Source organism: Coregonus lavaretus (genome assembly GCF_964263955.1).
Source record: "Coregonus lavaretus genome assembly, chromosome: 6".
Classification (NCBI taxonomy): Eukaryota; Metazoa; Chordata; class Actinopteri; order Salmoniformes; family Salmonidae; genus Coregonus; species Coregonus lavaretus.
The window spans coordinates 12,582,677-12,601,186 of record NC_139993.1 but is presented as its reverse complement, the minus strand read 5'-3'; the positions used below and the strand labels follow the sequence as shown (position 1 = coordinate 12,601,186).

Sequence of the window (18,510 nt, the reverse complement as noted above, 5' to 3'; positions counted from 1 at the left end):
AAATTACTTGTGTCATGCACAAAGTAGATGTCCTAACCGACTTGCCAAAACTATACTTTGTTAACAAGGAATTTGTGGAGTTGTTGAAAAACTAGTTTTAATGACTCCAACCTAAGTGTATGTAAACTTCCGACTGTACATTTTTGCATACTGTATCAACACTGAGTATATAAAAAATGAAGAACACCTGCTCTTTCCATGACATAGACTGACCAGGTGAATCCAGCTGAAAGCTATGATCCCTTATTGATGTCACTTGTTAAATCCACTTCAATCAGTGTAGATGAAGGAGAGGAGACAGGTTAATATTTTACTGCAGTGGGCTAAATCTGAGTGTTTCTTGGTAGTCTTAAACAAATATACTTTGAAACAAAAGTATACACCTCACACACATGGTTATGGCCTTACAAAAAAAATGTCAGATATAGAGTTGAAATGTATAACATTTTGAGTTTGCATCCCAATATTACACTTTATATACGTCACAGAAGACTGAAATATAGCGAAATAGTTTGACATAGAAACACCGGAATGTTTATTAATTATGAAATTATGAAAAATATTAATAACATTCCACCCATGAGGGCACTAGGTCATTTGACTGCTGGAAAAGGTTTTAAAGGATGTTAAGCCTTGAGACAATTGAGACATGGATTGTGTATGTGTGCCATTCAGAGGGTGAATGGGCAAGACAAAATATTTAAATGCCTTTGAACGGGGTATGGTAGTGGGTGTCAGGCGCACAGGTTTGTGTCAAGAACTGCAACGTTGCTGGGTTTTTCACGCTCAACAGTTTCCCATGTGTATCAAGAATGGTCCACCACCCAAAGGACATCCAGCCAACTTGACACAACTGTGGGAAGCATTGGAGTCAACATTGCCCAGCATCTCTGTGGAACGCTTTCGACACCTTGTAGAGTCCATGCCCCGACGAATTGAGGCTGTTCTGAGGGCAAAACGGGGGGTTGCAACTCAATATTAGGAAGGTGTTCCTAATGTTTGGTATACTCAGTGTATGCAGTCCACGCTAATTTCTGAAAGTTATGAAGTAGTGAACAAATTCTCCCAGGCTGCCATTGATTTCTGCTGTGACCCAACCCATTCCTTGTGGGAGCACCTGGTGTTTGGGTAGCCAATAGGATGAGACAGATTTATCTGGGGTTTACCTGTAATAAAAGCTCTTTCTCCACCACCTCCTCGCTCTTGGTTATCAGACGCCTCTGTAAAGAGTGAATCTTCTGGATCAACTCGTAGGTGCTTGGATCGCTGGCCTGAGGAAAGTCAAATAAGAGGCATTAATGCATAACCCTAAACAAGTTCTCTGGCTATGTCTCACAGGAGCTAGGCTGAAGCATTAAGAAGTTCATGTCCCTAAGAGAGTAGGTATACAGTAAAAGTAAATGTACTGAAACAGGTCTAAATGTTTTTGAGCCCATGCACTCACAAAATATACACACACACAGTCACACACAGTAACACACACACCTCCAGCCTTCTCCAACGATGTACATTCATAGGATTCTCCAGCTCCTCCTCCAAGGCTCTGCACCTTGTCCTCTCTTTGAGCAGCTCCCTCTGCATGTGGTAAACCTCACGTCTGTCACAAAACCCACAAAATGCCATCAAATGTCATGGTATTTCCTCCTCACATATTTAATGACAACAAATACAAGTGGGGCATAGATTGAAAACAGACTTCAATTTCACTATTTTCGTTAATCATTAAGGATGTAAAAACATTGGCAAGCCTGTATCAATTCAATGTTTTGTTCATGGCAGATGTCCAGCAAATGCCACTATGGTAACCTTTTGTGGGTTGCAGATATCAACAGGTTCACAATAAAGCAAATTAATGCCAATAGTGGATGAGACAGCAATGTAAACTGAGCAATGCAGAAATAGTCCTGCTGCACAGATCTGTGCACTTTTGTACCACAAAAACAATTTAAATAATGAAATAATGTAAAATGAAAGGTTATTAAGAATAGTGCATAATTTACAGAAATTGATTATGATTTCAGTGCGCTGCTCTCTTTGAACGGTGTTCGGTACTAACTTAAAATATACTTATTCCTGTCACTATATAAGAACTTATTGATTATGTTACATGTATGATAACTGTTTATGTTCTGTGTCAATGAAGTGTGAATAAGGAATGTGTATGGAAAGTTACTGAGGGAGGAGAAGGGCAACAGTTAGTCTTTGATAAGGCAGGCCAGCTACAGAACTAGGGAGGAGCGAGGAATTCCGCTCGAGGTCAAGTCAACAGAAGAAGTGAGAAGAAACCTCTGGGAGGGGAGCCAGAGGGGCCCACCCCAACGACCCTCCTACTACAGTCCTATCTCACAAACATACACTTCCATGCCTACGAAGGTTCTAGCATCAAGCAGGGCCATGACTACACCAGTTGAGAGGAACCAATTAAGTTCCTGCCTAGCAACATAGATGTATTGGCTGTCAAGATGTGTAAGGAGTTGACCCCGCCTAGTAGGAGGTTATAAATATATGTGCTTGTATCGTCATATCTTGTCTTTGCAGCTGTATGACCCAGTGTGGTTTAATAAATCTAGCTTTCTTCAGAGTCCAACTGGAATTTCTACCAGAATCTTAGAACCTAACAGCGGTTAAAGGAAAACTCCAACCAAAAACTATATTTTGGAATTTGTTTCATCATATGCTGCATTTTGCATCAAAATGCATCATACGTGGATGATTTCTGTATTTTGAAAGTTAGATATCTTGAAAACTTGATTGCTGATAAGCAAAACATTTTGGGATTATGTCAACAATGGACTAATGAAACAAATACTAAAATATAGTTTTTGGGTGGAATTTTCCTTTAATCATACTGGTAGCCACCAGCTGCAAAACCAAAGTACGGGATAAATTGGTTATACATTAATTCAGTATGACTTTGGGTGCTAGACGTTCAGGGCAGGGTCTCGATCTTTCTCTGTTTCCCTATGTCCCCCCTTCTCTCTGTCTACATCAGCGTCTCCCTCCCTCTCTGTCTCGCCGGCTCACTTTCTCACCCTCTTACTCCCTCTCTCTCTTCCTCTCTCAATCTCACCTTAAGTCTTCCACGTTAGCCACAGTCTTGGCCAGGATGCCCTTCTCTCGTCTGAGTTTCTTGATCTCCATCTTGAGGAGGCGGATGTCCTCCACCCTCTGGTTGTACTGGATCTCTCCCTTGTTCAGCATGGACTGCTGGATCTTGATCTTCTCGTAGAGGAGGGCCAGCTCGTCGTTTCGTCGCACCAGCTGAGTGCCAAGGATGTCTCGCTCGCTGATCACCTACACGACGGTGATGGCAAAAGAGCAAACAACAAAAATACAATAAATAAAATACAAATGTGATATTGGCCCCTTGTGATACTGGTAGATGACCTGCTAAATGAACTGCTATTTCCTAGAAAGTCTTGAAAAAAGATTCATGGTGGTGACAACATACCATAGCATGCTCTACATTTCTACTTGGTCTCATCCATTCAAATACAAACCTCATTAGAAATAAATGAAAAGCTGCACCTCTGTCGCATTCTGCAGCCTCATCAACACAATGTTTTTGACCCATGTGATGTGAGACCGCAACGGCATGACAGATCTGCTGGCTGATGACAACATCTCTGTCCATCCCAGGCCTCTACGGGAACGACCTGCCCCTTTATTAAGCACTATTTTATCACTATGACAGTACTATGTGTCTCTTTGAATGGGCAGTGAGTTTTCAGTGAAAGCAGGGAGCCACCTTTCCACCCCTCTCTCTGTCCCTTACCTGATCCAATTCTTTCTTCTGTCTGAGCCGCTCAGCATCTGCGTCGGCTATGATCTTGAGCAGCTTTCTCTCCTCGGCCTCCTGATTGTCGATAAACTGCTTTGTCTCCTGAGCCTGCTGCTTCATCTTCTGGAGTTCGGCCTATAGGAGGAATGGAAAGACGGCCTACACTTAAAATCAAACTGGTTTTAATTGTGCCATTTGAAAATTAGGTAAATGAGGGGAGGCTAGCCTTTGAGGGCAGCCAGGTAAAAAAAAAGAAAACAGACTTTGGGCCTTGGTCAAAAGTAGTGCACTATAATAAGGTGCCATTTGGCAGGATGGGTGTCATGCTGGTGGGGAGTGTGTCACACTGATGTGATTGAAAAAGCTAAAGCAGGTTGGTGTTAATATTTGAGTAAAACGAAATGCTGAATTACAACCATCCTTTCTCTCATGACTAGTTACACCAATGGGTTCCCAGACTAAAAAGTACATTTGCACAGTAGCCACTTTAGCCACTCACAGTGAGCACGGCATAGTAAATTACCTTCAGAGCCTCCTTCTCTTTCTCCACTCGCTGGAACTCCAGGTGCTCCTTGACCAGGGCAGACTCTTTGCCGTTGATCTCCTCCCTTAGCTGGTCAATCTGATGGTTCATGATCTTCAGTTTCCTCTTCATCTCTGTGATCTCATCCTGAAAGAGAGGGTGGAGAGTGAGTGAGTGAGTGAGTGAATGACTGAATGGGTGAGCAAGCGAGCGAGTAGACTGACCGATCGACAGACCGGACAATCACCCGCCTGCCTACACAACTGACTGACTGATCATATGTAAATCCAACCTGAGCTTCGATAAGGTTCTTGCTGTAGAGGTTCCGATCAGATCGGACAGCCTCGTAGAGGTTCTGCTGCTGTTTGAGCTTGGTCTCTGCCTCTGCAATCTTCTTCTTGTACTCAAAGATCTGCATCTCCCTCATTTTAATGTCCTCCATGTGTTGGAGCACCTGTGGAAGAAAAGGAACAAGGGAACAGAGGATCATCCCAAGAGGGGGTTTAGTTTGGGACTTAATAGAAGACTTGGGCTTGCGTAACCAGAAGCTGATAGCTAGCTGTTTATATAACACAACCTAGACACAATACCGGCATGTTGTAGTCCTAAATGATATACTGCAATGTTCAAATTAAGTTCCTTACCATTTTCTCCACCTCATCAACATATGTAAAGATGCTTTGTCTGTTGCAACACATGTCGCATATCACATTATCTCATCTGCAATGTTCAAATGGAGTTCCCTCCCATTTTCTCTGCTTCATCAACATTAATGCTAGTGCTACATTACTGGTACAGTATGTAACTGAGCCTAAATCCCTGGGGCTGAATGTATCCAACGTGGATTTAAGATCAGCTATGCCCTTTAGATCACAATGAATAAGATTACATGGACAGGGGAGACCTGCCAGCACTCTGGGGGCCTCATTGATAAGCGTTGTGTAAATTTCACACTAAATATCTGCTTAACCCATTTCTGAAAAGAATGTGTACTTATAAAAATATTGAGATTTATAAACTTGCCATATGCCACACATACATGTTTCTCACTATAAATCAGCCCCGTCCTGAAACTATGCGCATGTGAATGAGCATTATTTATTCGCCTGGAAAACGCCCTTCATTCACCTTTTATGGTGATAAATAACAACCCTATTTGCTGTATAATAATAATAATATGCCATTTAGCAGACGCTTTTATCCAAAGCGACTTACAGTCATGCATGCATACATTTTTTTTGTGTATGGGTGGTCCCGGGGATCGAACCCACTACCTTGGCGTTACAAGCGCCGTGCTCTACCAGCTGAGCTACAGAGGACCACATAATAAGTATATTGAAATTAAGCCATTACAGTTTCACCAAACAAAAGCAATGGCACATTTTATCAAATGTTTTGGAGATGTTGCCACAATGTTTTAATCTTCTGCTGTGACATTTGCTGTATTGGGCAAAGGACTGTGACAGTTTCTGAAATAAATAAACCATGACAAATTGTTGTGGACCTGTTAGCAGAACATTTTAATTCAACAATGTTTTGCATGGACTTTTTCCCGCAACCTAAATATGCTGCACTGTCCTTAATTCTGAAACAGTGTCTACTCGAGAATTTTTTTATTACAGTATTCAAACCACAGAACTAGAATGAGATTATATTTTATGATTCAGACGTAGAGTAGTACGAACATGTTACTACTTCAACCTCGTGAACGTGACAAACTGACACATTTTCATTTTCGTCAAAAACAAGTTTATATTGAAGGAGTACCTTTGATTTGATGGACTGCACATGCGCAGTTCGACCCGATAACGTGTTTATACGCATGAGCTTAACTAGCCAACGTCGCCATGACATCGCCTACAAGTGTGATCTGGGATTTCTATTGGAGAAACAGTTTCTGCCTATCTTCATACTGTACTGTCTTTGTCGTTACTAACCTATAGAAGTACGAGATACCATACCCGTTCACAGGGAAGGCTAAATCTTGAAACTCCTTTTGTCACCACAGATTTAAGAAAAACTGCTTTTACCGGTAATTGCTTGGTTTTGTCTCCCCTGCCTAAATAAAGGTTAAATAATTCCTATTTATAATTTTAGATTGCAAGGATAAAATAAATAGATGTTCGCTCTTCTTCCTAACGACAAATAGCTGCATTTGTTTTGTCATTATGTTTTCCTGTTGTTGCTGTTTTATGAATAGCGTGTCATCCTAACCATTCCTCATTTGCATAAAGTACTTACTTGCCTGCTTGCAATGCAATAATTACTAGAAGTAACAAGAAGTAGTGCGTTTGCATGGTCTGAACTTTGCGTGGAGGTAAGCACATTCTCCAGGCAAGTTCAGTTTTTATAAATGCAGTGAAAACTGGTGCATGTTTTGTTTTGCAGGGGAAATGTTATATTTTGTACATACGCAGCATTTATAAATGAGGACCCTGGTCTCTCCCCCCATCCCTGAGTTATCTTAGTGCACCTTGACCTGCCTTGTGTGTGAGGTCGCTGGCCTCGTTGATATAGCGGTCACGCTCCTTCTCTAGCTGGTAGATGATCTTGCGCTGCTTCTGGGCCTCGTCGCGGTAGTTCATGATCTCCTGGTCCAGGTTCTTCTTGGACTGCTCATGGAGCTTCACTACATTCAGCTGCTTCTCCGTGGCATTGGCTGCCTTGATCATGTTCTACAATGTACACACACAAATGTGCATGCAAACACACACAAAACAAACCAATAAACAGACACACACACACACACAGACACAAATGTACATGCACAAACACACACTTTCACAATTGTGGTTGTGAGCAGATGAGAGTGTGTTTGGTGCACATTAGTCACATTAGGAGGTGTCTAATGAAACAAATCATACAAAACAAGACCCGCAAATAACGAAACAACATAGGCTATACACATAATGTCATGTAGCATTAGGTGCTGGCAATGCCGGGGTTGTCGGTTTGATTTCTGCATGGGATACATACTGGATGTGTGTCACTGTCAATGTTGACAGTTCTGCAAGTTGCTTTAGATAAAAGTGTCTGCTAAATTATATTATTCTCTACATACATACCTTGTTCAGGATGTCTCTTTCCCGCACCAGTTCGTCAATGCCTTTCTTGTCAATCTCCATCTGCTTTTTGGAGGACTCCATTTCTGTTCACAACATTCATGTGGTGGGGTTCATGTTCATGTTGTTTTTGAGTGAGAGAGAATGATAGACATTCTGTATACACAATTGATGTACCTTGCACACAAACCCCACCACAATGTAACCACTACATTTAATATTTTCTGAGTTACTAAAAGATAAGGAAAAATGGCATCTTCCTGTCAAAAAGAGTGCTTTTGACAGTGAAGAGTGGAACAGAGCAGAGGAGTGTTTAAGTGTCAACCAAGATATTTCTGTGTGTCTCCCGGCATACACTACCATTCAAAAGTTTGGGGTCACTTAGAAATGTCCTTGTTTTTGAAAGAAAAGCATTTTTGTTGTCTATTAAAATAACATCAAATTGATCAGAAATACAGTGTAGACATTGTTAATGTTGTAAATGGCTATTGTAGCTGGAAACGGCTGATTTTTTATGGAAGATCTACATAGGCATACAGAGGCCCATTATCAGCAACCATCAGTCCTGTGTTCCAATGGCACGTTGTATTTGCTAATCCAAGTTTATCATTTTAAAAGGCTAACTGATCATTAGAAAACCCTTTTGCAATTATGTTAGCACAGCTGAAAACTTTTGTGCTGGTTAAAGAAGCAATAAAACTGGCCTTCTTGAGACTAGTTGAGTATCTGGAGCATCAGCAATTGTGGGTTTGATTACAGGATCAAAATGGCCAGAAACAAAGCCCTTTCTTCTGAAACTCGTCAGTCTATTCTTGTTCTGAGAAATGAAGGCTATTCCATGCGAAAACTTGCCAACAAACTGAAGATCTCGTACAACGCTGTGTACTACTCCCTTCACAGAACAGCGCAAACTGGCTCTAACCAGCATAGAAAGAGGAGTGGGATGCCCTGGTGCACAACTGAGCAAGAGGACAAATACATTAGAGGGTCTAGTTTGAGAAACAGACGCCTCACAGGTCCTCAACTGGCAGCTTCATTAAATAGTACCCGCAAAACACCAGTCTCAACGTCAACAGTGAAGAGGCGACTCCGGGATGCTGACCTAGGCAGAGTGGCAAAGAAAATATTAAGATGGGAAAAAGAACACAGACACTAGACTTTTTCTTTGCAACTTCAGTTTCTTGGCAATTTCTCGCATGGAATAGCCTTCATTTCTCAGAACAAGAATAGACTGACGAGTTTCAGAAGAAAGTTATTTGTTTCTGGCCATTTTGATTCTGTAATTGAACCCACAATTACTGATGCTCCAGATACTCAACTAGTCTCAAGAAGGCCATTTTTTTTATTTCACCTTTATTTAACCAGGTAAACCAGTTGAGAACAAGTTCTCATTTACAACTGCAACCTGGCAAAGATAAAGCAAAGCAGTGCGATAAAAAACAACAACACAGAGTTACATATGGGGTAAACAAAACATAAAGTCAAAAACACAACAGAAAATGTATATACATTGTGTGCAAATGTAGCAAGTTATGGAGGTAAGGCAATAAATAGGCCATAGTGCAAAATAATTACAATTTAGTATTAACACTGGAATGATAGATGTGCAAGAGATGATGTGCAAATAGAGATACTGGGGTGCAAATGAGCAAAATAAATAACAATATGGGGATGAGGTAGTTGGGTGGGCTAATTTCAGATGGGCCGTGTACAGGTGCAGTGATCGGTAAGGTGCTCTGACAACTGATGCTTAAAGTTAGTGAGGGAGATAAGAGTCTCCAGCTTCAGAGATTTTTGCAGTTCGTTCCAGTCATTGGCAGCAGAGAACTGGAAGGAATGGCGGCCAAAGGAAGTGTTGGCTTTGGGGATGACCATTGAGATATACCTGCTGGAGTGCATACTACGGGTGGGTGTTGCTATGGTGACCAATGAGCTAAGATAAGGCGGGGATTTGCCTAGCAGTGATTTATAGATGACCTGGAGCCAGTGGGTTTGGCGACGAATATGTAGTGAGGACCAGCCAACAAGAGTGTACAGGTCACAGTGGTGGGTAGTATATGGGGCTTTGGTGACAAAACGGATGGCACTGTGATAGACTACATCCAATTTGCTGAGTAGAGTGTTGGAGGCTATTTTGTAAATTACATCGCCGAAGTCAAGGATCGGTAGGATAGTCAGTTTAACGAGGGCATGTTTGGCAGCATTAGTGAAGGAGGCTTTGTTGCGAAATAGGAAGCCGATTCTAGATTTAACTTTGGATTGGAGATGCTTAATGTGAGTCTGGAAGGATAGTTTACAGTCTAACCAGACACCTAGGTATTTGCTTCTTTAATCAGCACAACAGTTTTCAGCTGTGCTAACATAATTGCAAAAGGGTTTTCTAATGATCAGTTAGCCTTTTAAAATGATAAACTTGGATTAGCAAACACAACGTGCCATTGGAACACAGGGCTGATGGTTTCTGATAATGGGCCTCTGTACGCCTATGTAGATATTCCATAAAAAATCAGCCGTTTCCAGCTACAATAGCCATTTACAACATTAACAATGTCTACACTGTATTTCTGATCAATTTGATGTTCTTTTAATGGACAAAAAAATAGCTTTTCTTTCAAAAACAAGGACATTTCTAAGTGACCCCAAACTTTTGAACGGTAGTGTACATTTGTGCGGGCATGTGTATTCGTGTCTGTTTAGTTATGCGTGTGTGTGCATGTTGAAATCAAATCAAATTTTATTTGTCACGTGCCAAATACAACAGGTGTAGACTTTACCGTGAAATGCTTGCTTACGAGCCCTTCCCAAAGATGCAGAGTAAAAAATAAAATAAATAGTAACACAAGAGGAATAAAATACACAAGAATGGAGCTATATACAGGAAGTACCAGCATCAGATCAATGTGCAGGGGTACGAGGTATTTGAGGTAGATATGTACATGAAGGCAGGGTAAAGTGACTAGGCATCAGGATATATAATAATAAAACAAAGAACAGAGTAGCAGCAGCATATGATGAGTGTAAAAGTGTGTGTACGTGTGTGTATATGTATGTGCGTGTGCCTGTGTTATGTGTGTGTGTGCACATGTAGTGCATGTGAATGTGTGTGGGTTTAGTGTGAGAGTGTCAGTGTAGTTAGTGTGTGTGTGAGTGAGTGTGTGTACAGTGGGGAGAACAAGTATTTGATACACTGCCGATTTTGCAGGTTTTCCTACCTACAAAGCATGTAGAGGTCTGTCATTTTTATCATAGGTACATTTCAACTGTGAGAGACGGAATATAAAAATCCAGAAAATCACATTGTATGATTTTTAAGTAATTAATTTGCATTTTATTGCATGACATAAGTATTTGATCACCTACCAACCAGTAAGAATTCCGGCTCTCACAGACCTGTTAGTTTTTCTTTAAGAAGCCCTCCTGTTCTCCACTCATTACCTGTATTAACTGCACCTGTTTGAACTCATTACCTGTATAAAAGACACCTGTCCACACACTCAATCAAACAAACTCCAACCTCTCCACAATGGCCAAGACCAGAGAGCTGTGTAAGGACATCAGGGATACAATTGTAGACCTGCACAAGGCTGGGATGGGCTACAGGACAATAGGCAAGCAGCTTGGTGAGAAGGCAACAACTGTTGGCGCAATTATTAGAAAATGGAAGAAGTTCAAGATGACGGTCAATCACCCTCGGTCTGGGGCTCCATGCAAGATCTCACCTCGTGGGGCATCAATGATCATGAGGAAGGTGAGGGATCAGCCCAGAACTACACGGCAGGACCTGGTCAATGACCTGAAGAGAGCTGGGACCACAGTCTCAAAGGAAACCATTAGTAACACACTACGCCGTCATGGATTAAAATCCTGCAGCGCACGCAAGGTCCCCCTGCTCAAGCCAGCGCATGTCCAGGCCCGTCTGAAGTTTGCCAATGACCATCTGGATGATCCAGAGGAGGAATGGGAGAAGGTCATGTGGTCTGATGAGACAAAAATAGAGCTTTTTGGTCTAAACTCCACTCGCCGTGTTTGGAGGAAGAAGAAGGATGAGTACAACCCTAAGAACACCATCCCAACCGTGAAGCATGGATGTGGAAACATCATTCTTTGGGGATGCTTTTCTGCAAAGGGGACAGGACGACTGCACCGTATTGAGGGGAGGATGGATGGGGCCATGTATCGCGAGATCTTGGCCAACAACCTCCTTCCCTCAGTAAGAGCATTGAAGATGGGTCGTGGCTGGGTCTTCCAGCATGACAACGACCCGAAACACACAGCCAGGGCAACTAAGGAGTGGCTCCGTAAGAAGCATCTCAAGGTCCTGGAGTGGCCTAGCCAGTCTCCAGACCTGAACCCAATAGAAAATCTTTGGAGGGAGCTGAAAGTCCGTATTGCCCAGCGACAGCCCCGAAACCTGAAGGATCTGAAGAAGATCTGTATGGAGGAGTGGGCCAAAATCCCTGCTGCAGTGTGTGCAAACCTGGTCAAGACCTACAGGAAACGTATGATCTCTGTAATTGCAAACAAAGGTTTCTGTACCAAATATTTAGTTCTGCTTTTCTGATGTATCAAATACTTATGTCATGCAATAAAATGCAAATGATTTACTTAAAAATCATACAATGTGATTTTCTGGATTTTTGTTTTAGATTCCGTCTCTCACAGTTGAAGTGTACCTATGATAGAAATTACAGACCTCTACATGCTTTGTAAGTAGGAAAACCTGCAAAATCGGCAGTGTATCAAATACTTATTCTCCCCACTGTATATAGTCTTGTGAGTGTGCATAGAGTCAGTGCAAGATAGGGTGTGCATGTGCGGGTGTGTGTATCCTTGCCTCTCTCCAGGCCAGCGATCTGGTTTTTCAGCATGTCCCTCTGCTGCTCCACTTCCAACTTCTGATCCTCCGTCTGTCGGAACTTCCGCTGAGTGGCCTCTCTCATCTTTGTTAGTTTGGCAATCTCCTGACGCATCTGATTCACCTCCTCCTCCTTCATCTGAGGAGGGGGGAACAAAAGGAGGGAGTAAGAGAAAGAGGAAGGAGAGCGAGAGAAAGTGGGGTGGGGTGTCAGAGAGGGAGGGAGAGCGAGAGAGAATAGGTATTTATTGTGTTGCTGGCATTAGGGCTCCTGTCCAATTTTCGTTGTCTCTCTGATAACAGTTCAGGAAGAGGCCACTCCATTCTCAACAGGATTTGTTTGAGGAAAGACAAGTTTGCAGTGGTTTGGGATAAGATTGTTTCTTCATTTTTCCCTCCCTTCTCTCTCTCCCTGTCCAAGAAATTTGATTTGATTTGATTACGATTGAAAAGGCAACACTGATTCTAGATAAGCACTCCTACTTTGCCACACTTTGTGAATATGGGCCCATATGCGCTGACATGCAATGGTTTGCGAAAAACAGCCAAAAAACAACCATGTGGTCCCATGATTAAAATAAGGTTTTACTGGCATGATGTTTCGATCAACAGTAGGCAGCACTTTGTGAGGGCTCTCTATGGATGTCTGTCACCTGTGGAGCTTCTCACACACACGCGCGCGCACACGCACACGCACACATGCACACGCATACCTTTAGGTCAGATGCCCTTTGTTGAGTGTCGAGGGAGAGCTGCTCCATACTCAGGGCATTCTGTTCATTCTCCTGCTGGAGTTTGGTGTTTCTCACTTGCAGTTGCTCCAGCTCCTTTGTGGCCCGCTCATTGAGAATCTGCGTTGGGACAAACGGCACAAATCAAATCCCACTTTAAATCTAAACCCCCTACAGCATACATGTAAAAGTTGTATTCCATGTGTGTACGACTGGCACCGTCTCTCAAGTTGGTGCTCATCTGTGAAAAGATTGGAGGATGAACGGGAAGGGAGAGGACCGGTGGACAGGGAGGGTGTAACGTCATCCCCCCTGGTCACGGCCTCACCTTCTGCTCCCGCAGCTGCTGCTCCAGCCTCTGCTGCTCCTCTTTGCTGCGCTGGCTCTGCAGGTTCAGCACTTTGATGTCCGACTGCTTGGCGTCCAGGTCCGTGTGTAGCTGCTTCACTTCCTTCTCCAGCTTCTCCTTCCGCCGTGTCTCCCGCGAGCACTCGTTCTGACGGACTTGGATGTCTTGCTGGAGCTGTGGTGGACAGGATACAGGATCAAAACGATGTCGTTAGTAGCAAGTATTCCAGGAGGTAGTGGGCACTGGAGTGTACTTACTATATGCTAAGGCCCCAGTCAATTTATAACTGGATGTGCCAAGACTTGTGGACACACTGTCCAGCAAATAAAGCGTACTGGTGTATTTGCAACTGAATGGGAATGAGGACTGAAATGATCAACAATTACAGAGTCAGGTTCCAGATCACTACCAAGTGTATGGCCATAATACCTACCTAATAACTAATGCCCTACCTGCCAGTTAAGTGACGTTAAAGCAAATGCGCAATATTTTTTTTTAAATGTGATGTTTAAGATGTAATGCTACATTAAAAAAAAATCCTATTGAGTTCTCTGTTCAACCAAGAACACGTTTTTTTTGGTTTATACTTGTTCAATTTGTTGTCATTAAGTTGATTAACAATAAACACCTATAAATGCAAATGGTGATGTTGAGTGTCTCCATTACCTGAGATATGGTTTCCATTGCCTTTTCTTTTTTAACCTCCATCTCTTGTTGACTGGCGGTGGCCTTTGTTAGATTATTTCGCAGAGTCACCACTTCCGTAAGCAGTTCATCTCTTTCCTTGGTTAGTTCCTCTTTGATTTTCAGCAGATCGTTCACACTGAAAAACAAATGAGCTTTCAGTTAAAACTTCTCTAATGTTATCTTTATTTAGAGATGTAGGCAGTGCTTAATTTGTAGGCTGAGGCTGCTGATCCGTAGGTATCCGCCCCTTCCCGTCACCCTGGATCCCGCTGGAAAGATCCATATCATGTTCTGCGCATGTGTTTCTTTACCTCTACTTTACGAACACATTTTTGTGGTCACCCTCCCTTCACATTTCTCATTGCCAATCATTAATGATAATTCTTCAAGTTTTACCGGTGAAACGTCCATGCAGCATCTACATGCCAACCATTTGATGTCGATCAGTTTCATGGGAATATGCATTTAGATCTTCTTAGTTATGTACAGGGTTGTTTCGAATTTTGTACAGTGAGAGAACCTGTGTTTTGTTTCAATCAAAGCACATGTTTTGCCTAGTGGCGCGCGCAGTTGAGCTGTGGCCGTATAAGAGAGAAATGCGACCATTCGCACAATCATCCTAAAATCACTTACAGTAACTTTATACTATGCTATTATATTTGGTTATGTTATGTAGAATACTATCATTATGTGATCTTGTAGATATTGATTCAGTTTTGATCTAACTTTATCAAACGAGCACCATTCGCCTGAGTAGCCTGTTCTCTACGAGTAGAGAAGAGACTGTGTGTAAATAGAGATTCCTTGTCACGATCGATGAAAGGAGCGGACCAAGGCGCAGCGTGGAATGCGAACATACTTTATTTATATTCACCACACGAACAAAAACAACAAAACGATACGTGAAGTCCTTGGTAACAAACACAAACCAACACGGAACAAGATCCCACAAAACACAACTGCCAAACGGCTGCCTAAGTATGGTTCCCAATCAGAGACAACAAGCAACAGCTGATTCTCCACCCCGGCCAACACAGAAACACATGAACTAGATACTGAAACAATGAACACAAAACATAGACTCTACACACCCTGGCTCAACATAAAAGAGTCCCTAGAGCCAGGGCGTGACATTCCTGCACATGCGTAGGAGCTTCGGGATCTTTAGTCATTGGGAAGAAAGGTCCAGTAAAAGTCGGATCTGTAGCCTATAAATCGGGACGTGCCGAAACTCAAAGTGAGCATGAGAGGGGGTGATCTGGGGGGCTCAGAAGTACTGAAATGAATGGGGGGGGTTCACCTTTTTAATAAATCAAGCATTTGCATAGTGGCATAGAGTAGCCTAGAGCAGAAGCGTTTCTAGGACTTGCACACAAAAATGTCCTTTTATAAACGCATTTCATGCAATTCTACATCTTTTTTTTTTATACCACACAAATTACCGATATTTACATTTACATTTTAGTCATTTAGCAGACACTCTTATCCAGAGCGACTTATGACAGGGTACTCTGACATTGACAAACTGAGATCAATAAAAACGAAGATAGGCTAGTGAATGTGCACTCACCAGTAATGGCCGATGCGCTCGTGCCATTATCTCTTAAGATACTTTGTAAAACAGTGTAGTTCGCCTACAGATTCATTATAGTGAATTTGTATTTGAATTGGAATAGTTACATTACTGCCTATTTTATATTTTGATGATGAAGTGCAATGCTGGAGAGATGGAGAGAGAGTTGCAGGCTCATGTCTATCAGAGCAGAGAGAGATTGAGAGAGAAGTATAATCTCATTGTGGTTCTGTGAGAGATAGGCTACAGGCGCATGCTTCTCTCTCTCACCACAGCAATGGCCAAGGGTTGGTCTCAAAATATAGGCTACAATGTGGCGCAAACTTAAACCCGGACCCAGCCCAACCCGAATCAATTCTCAGAATATCAAGTGCAGGCTGAAAATCTACATTTTTACATAACGTTTTTTAGGGGGCAGGAGAATTAACGAGGAGGCAACTTGATATAGCCTAACTAGGATATATATATATTTTTTATGCAAACAGAGGAAATTATATGTCATGCCACGAGGTACCGGATCCAGGAAAATATGTGCCAGAACGCAGCAGTCCAAAACTGAGAGGTGCCGGATCCTGTTCAAATTAAGCACTGTATGTAGGTCTTCAGGTATGACAATAATCTCTAGTGAATTGGTCAATTCAAAGGAAGTGGACAATGTACAGTGCGAGTGTGCACAACTCAACTCACCCATGTTCTTGACCCACAGACAAACCAGCTCCTTGTTCAACAAGTTTTGTTAGATTTGAAATTTCATGTTTCAATGTTTGAATTGTCTCTTTTGCTCTGAGCTCTTTATCGTGGGCTGCATCAACCATTTTCCAAGCCTTTTCTATTTCCTAAAAGAAGAAAAAAAAGTGTTCAATACACTTTTGTATGGCCATATTACTATGACAAATCTGGGACATGTTGAAATAAGGCACAATTCTAAAACAATGCTCTATTCTGCTCAAAATGAAGAGTGTGAATATGTGTACTGCATAATACCCTACATGCGCTTATTGCCAACACTAATGACAACCTTCACCCTAACCTTAGGCTGTAGGCTTATTAAACATCTATGCAGCTACTCATGTTTTCACCATGAAGGGCCTACCTTCTTCAGAGAAGTTATAGTCGTTTGATCTTCCTGGGACAACTTCAGTGCAGTAGCAACTTTTACTGAATTGGACACTATCTCTGCATTCAGCTCCCTGCATTTTGTCATCAGCCTCTTCTCACTCTCATGGGACTTCTTCAGGGCATTGGTCAGTTTCTCATATTCAACCCGGAATTTGTCCAGGCTCTTGTCTCCCACCAGCTCATTGAGAACCTCCTGGAACTCCTTCTCCAGTGATTCAAAACTGTTCTCATCTGCTTCTGGCTTCTGACCTTTATCCTGGGAAAGGACACATAAACTGTAATCAAGCACTTGTCAAATCTGAGAGAGTAAGCTAATTGCAAGGTACTGAAAGGGACACTTTATGTGCTCTGTATGGTTTCACTCCTGCAATAACTACTGTAACTGATCTGTTTTCTATTCATCGTATGTGTATCTGTTGCAGTTGATCTTGTTTCTTGCCCTGACTGTACTACACATTTCCCGATTGTGACAATAAAGATATATTGATTGATAACTGTCACAAGTTACTATAGGCCTACTATAGAAATGCAGTGACATGAAGAAAAATTACTTTGACAGTTCTGGAACGTTAACGTTAACATACTGCAATCCCCGATCAGTATCTATCTGTGCGTTAGAGACCTCTCGCCCAGAAAGCTCATTCACCAGCTCTGAAAGCGTTTTAATGTCAAAAGACGTTCGTCGTTGATCGCCAAATATGGAGTTTCGCTGAGCATCTATCTTCATTTACTCCCGTTACGGCCGGTATGTACTGTCATTGGAGGTGCCGAATAGTCATTGTTTGCCAAGTTTTATTTATAACTTTTTTTTGGAAGTACATACCGGCCTTAAATTAATATAGTTGCTCTATATTTGGCGATCAACGAACGTATTTTGACATTGGCCGAACGCTTGCAGAGCTGCCGCTGGTGAATGGAGTTTGAATCGGATTGGGAGCTTTCTGTACAGTGCTGAAGAGCCCTATCTCCTCCAACGCCACGGACCGTCAGTCACAATACAGTAGGTGACTGACTATTCACTAGGCACCAACCAGACGAGCGAAAACGGACTGAAGTTTTCCAACAAGAAAGGCTTGTGTTTGTTATCCTTTGCTAAATGTTTTGCTGCGGTGTCCACTAATGAATACTACCCAGAGGTAGCACCTGTTGCTTTTGGCAAAACATAACGTAACATTAGCTATCTAGCTAGCTATACAAACCAGCACAACTTACCTCCATGTTTCCTGTCCTGTTAGTCAAAAGCGCTTAGTTATAATACACAAGATTGTAATTTCCAAAATGTCTGCACCTAATTTGTTAGCCAGCTAACAGCTGGCTAGCTCCAGTAGCTAGCTAGCCCTCTTCATGTTGTTCATTCATACACTCCATGGAAACGCGTCCCGTTACCAGGCAACGACTGCCAGTTCTCTGGGTTCGCGCGGGTGGGGCATGACTATGATGACTTGAGCCTGCCCTGGGACAAAATTACTTTAATACGTTTCAACTAACTTCACCTTGTATTGTCAACATTTTTGCAACATTATCAATATGCACTCATTGTAGCTTAGAAAGATCGTTTTTTTACCGTGGTAAAAAGTTGATTTGATATTCAATATTCGCCGGACATTCGGACGTTCAAAGTTATAGACCTCAGGTTAGGCTCTTTATGAAGGAAAAAAAGTGTACAACATTGCTCAGGTCTTGTTTTCGATTCTGAACCGAGCTTCTTATCACATGGCTACGGTGTAGGCAGCCTACAGCACGGTCGATGCAACTATACTGAACAAAAATATTAACACAACATGCAACAATTTCACTGAGTTACAGTTCATTTAAGGAAATCAGTCAATT

At 42.2% G+C, this 18,510-nt stretch overlaps 1 protein-coding gene across 1 annotated transcript in view; it reads right to left on the bottom strand.

Annotated features, from left to right (window-relative positions):
- LOC311130367 (cilia- and flagella-associated protein 58-like) overlaps positions 1-17,898 on the bottom strand; it is a gene marked incomplete at both ends in the record, with an annotated part of 32,290 nt that extends 14,392 nt beyond the window's left edge. Inside the window, 15 exons of the mRNA XM_084163091.1 lie at positions 1,167-1,271; positions 1,486-1,597; positions 3,071-3,294; positions 3,776-3,916; positions 4,305-4,451; positions 4,597-4,758; positions 6,788-6,979; positions 7,370-7,452; positions 12,201-12,360; positions 12,935-13,072; positions 13,281-13,475; positions 13,968-14,124; positions 16,249-16,397; positions 16,655-16,936; positions 17,893-17,898. Of these exons, the coding sequence (XP_084019217.1) occupies positions 1,167-1,271; positions 1,486-1,597; positions 3,071-3,294; positions 3,776-3,916; positions 4,305-4,451; positions 4,597-4,758; positions 6,788-6,979; positions 7,370-7,452; positions 12,201-12,360; positions 12,935-13,072; positions 13,281-13,475; positions 13,968-14,124; positions 16,249-16,397; positions 16,655-16,936; positions 17,893-17,898 (2,253 nt within the window). The remainder of the gene's footprint in view (positions 1-1,166; positions 1,272-1,485; positions 1,598-3,070; positions 3,295-3,775; positions 3,917-4,304; positions 4,452-4,596; positions 4,759-6,787; positions 6,980-7,369; positions 7,453-12,200; positions 12,361-12,934; positions 13,073-13,280; positions 13,476-13,967; positions 14,125-16,248; positions 16,398-16,654; positions 16,937-17,892) is intronic.
- Between the last annotated feature and the right edge of the window lie 612 nt (positions 17,899-18,510).